Raw genomic sequence first — 2,781 nt, 5'->3', positions numbered from 1 at the left:
TTCAAGGCATATTGTGAGGATAAAATGAACTAATGTGTGTAAAATGCTTTATGAACCATAAAGCAAAATATAAATTGTATTTTTATCATTATATATTCATATATATTTTTATATTTATCCTGTATAGTCTTGTAAATGTATTTGTCTCCCTAATTTGAACATAATTTCCTTGAGAGTAGGAATAGTTTCATTCTTTGTCCTTGTACTCTTGTCACCTAGCGCAATGCCTGGAACATAACAGATGCTTAAAAAATGCTTGTTGATGATTAATTGACTGGATGTGACCTTTGAACTCAGAAGAGAAGTCAGAGTAGAAAAACAAAGAATTGGCAGTCTTCCACTTGGTAAGTACAGTTTTTGATGATGGGACTGGATAAATTCCTCAAGGGAAATAAGGCAGAGAATAAAGAGATGGGTGGTAAGGACAGAACACTGAAGAACATCTACATTTAGGAGGCAGGAAGGAGAAAGAATATTTATTTTGGAAAATAAACTAGAACTTGCCAGAAAAGTTAGAAGGACAGCATATTTTGGTCTTGGAGAAGCTCAGGAACATATACCAGCATGAATTTGTAGAGTTCTGGCATCTCTTTTGCCTTTATAGAGGGTAAGGAAAGAAATGTAAAATTATATTATATTCAAATTGAGAATGAATGATGCCAGTCCATGAGGGGTGTATGGGGGCCAGGAATATTTTCATTAGTGTCCTTCAGATCATACTACAGGGACTGCTCTCTCTCTCTGAACCTGCATAAAGGCAGCCTTGGATTTAAGGGTAAACATCAAGCTATGACTAACATTATATGAAAAGTGAATGCTGCATTTCACTGCTTCTATTTTATTTTCCATTCTTGAAGATAATTGATTACTTAAAAATAGAATTAATTTTGACAGAAGGCAAAATATGATATGATAATGTTATGTGTTCCCAGTCCATCAGAGAATTACAATACACTAGAGTGGAGCCGTTCATTGAATGAGGTTGAATCTTTGATAGTTGGAGTCATATGTGGGCCCCAGAAGGATGTCCAATCTGAATAATACCCAGTTCCATCCCATCTCATTCCTCCTGCTTGGAATCCCAGGACTAGAAGAGGTACATGTCTGGATTGGCTTTCCCTTCTGTTTTGTGTATCTGACTGCCCTTTTAGGGAATATTACCATCCTGATTGTAATTCAGAGTGATAGGAGTCTCCACCACCCCATGTTCTATTTCCTGGCTATTCTGTCCTCTATTGACCTGGGCTTATCAACATCCACCATTCCCAAGATGCTGGGTATCTTCTGGTGCAACCTGAAAAAAATTAGTTTCCTTGGATGTGTCACTCAGATGTTTTTCATTCACCTATTTACTGGTATGGAGTCAGCTGTACTCCTAGCAATGGCCTATGACCGTTATGTGGCAATCTGTAATCCTCTGCGCTATACACTGGTGCTCACCAATAAAGTGGTGTCCATTATTGCAATGGCCATAGCCTTGAGAACATTATCTGTGGCTATCCCTTTCGTTCTACTGATTCTGCGATTGCCCTTCTGTGGACACCACATCATACCTCATACATACTGTGAGCACATGGGCATTGCCCGCCTGGCCTGTGCCAGCATCAAAGTCAACATTATTTATGGACTGGCTGCTATATCCATCCTTGTCTTTGACATTGTGGCAATTGTGGTCTCCTATGTCCAAATCCTCAGGGCTGTTTTCCACCTTCCTTCTCGGGATGCCCGACTCAAGGCCCTCAGTACCTGTGGTTCTCATGTATGTGTCATGTTGGCCTTCTATACACCAGCATTTTTCTCTTTCATGACCCATCGTTTTGGGCGCAATGTCCCCCGCTATATTCACATCCTTTTGGCCAATCTGTATGTGGTTGTTCCACCTGCCCTCAACCCTGTTATCTATGGGGTTAGGACCAAACAGATCAGAGAGCGGGTGTTGAAGACATTTTCCCCAAAATAAATAATGGATCCCATATTGCAGGAGCCCTTACTCTGTGGACTTAAGTGGAAAAGTTAAACCAAGTCAATATTTCTAAGTCCTCTTTGAAAAAAAAACAGAGCAATGGAATCATAATTATATTGAACAAATTGGAGAGAAAAATACTTTTATAGGTCTTGCCAATGAAGAAGTAGTTAGCTGTTGGTGCTACTAACTGCATCAGCATTTCTGCTAGGGTATTTAAGAATCTTTTACTCTAGGAAAGGAGTGACATTTGGTCAATGCAGAGTCTCACCACTATTTGCTCCAATGGAGTTGGTAAAGTGGTAAGTTATAGAGTTAATGTTGAACAGATTTTTTTTTTTGAGATTGTGTGCAATGTTGCTTGGAAGCTGTCCTGTGGTTGTATCAACCAATGAATTTGCCTTGGTTTTACACACCAGTGTGTAAGGTTACTCACAGGTGTCCTTGTTCTAAGTTCATGACTTGTGACCAAACAAAGCTTGCACTGAGTTGGGAAGCTGGAGATGAGACAGTTGTGAAATCCAATAGAGGCTATTGCTGTTGATCTAAAAGGTAGCACCTGAATTTGCTCTCTGGTTCATCACCAAAGAATGGTGCTGAGAGCATAAGTACTGACCATTTACAACATGTATCACCAGTAATGTCCTTGTGATGACTCACTGAGATATAAATAAGAAAATGGCTCAGTGTAAGACTCTCCTTACAGTAAACCTGTATAGTCCAGAGTAATAGATGTACAATGGTACAAGAACTAAATACATCTATGTATCACTACAGGAGCATATGGGTGAGAATGAGTGAAAGGGCAAAATTCATTG

General features: G+C 39.4%; 1 protein-coding gene across 1 annotated transcript; it reads left to right on the top strand.

The window, feature by feature from the left end:
- Positions 1-1,024: 1,024 nt before the first annotated feature.
- LOC138177660 (olfactory receptor 52E1-like) lies at positions 1,025-1,960 on the top strand. Its single transcript, XM_069108871.1, has one exon. The coding sequence runs from the start codon at positions 1,025-1,027 to the stop codon at positions 1,958-1,960; it is 936 nt and encodes a 311-aa protein (XP_068964972.1).
- The last annotated feature ends 821 nt before the right edge of the window (positions 1,961-2,781 follow it).

Source organism: Petaurus breviceps, unplaced genomic scaffold (assembly GCF_028583685.1).
Source record: "Petaurus breviceps papuanus isolate PSGF00001 unplaced genomic scaffold, PetGlider_PUasm1.0 90444, whole genome shotgun sequence".
Lineage (NCBI taxonomy): Eukaryota > Metazoa > Chordata > Mammalia > Diprotodontia > Petauridae > Petaurus > Petaurus breviceps.
This window is presented reverse-complemented; position numbering and strand designations above follow the sequence as displayed.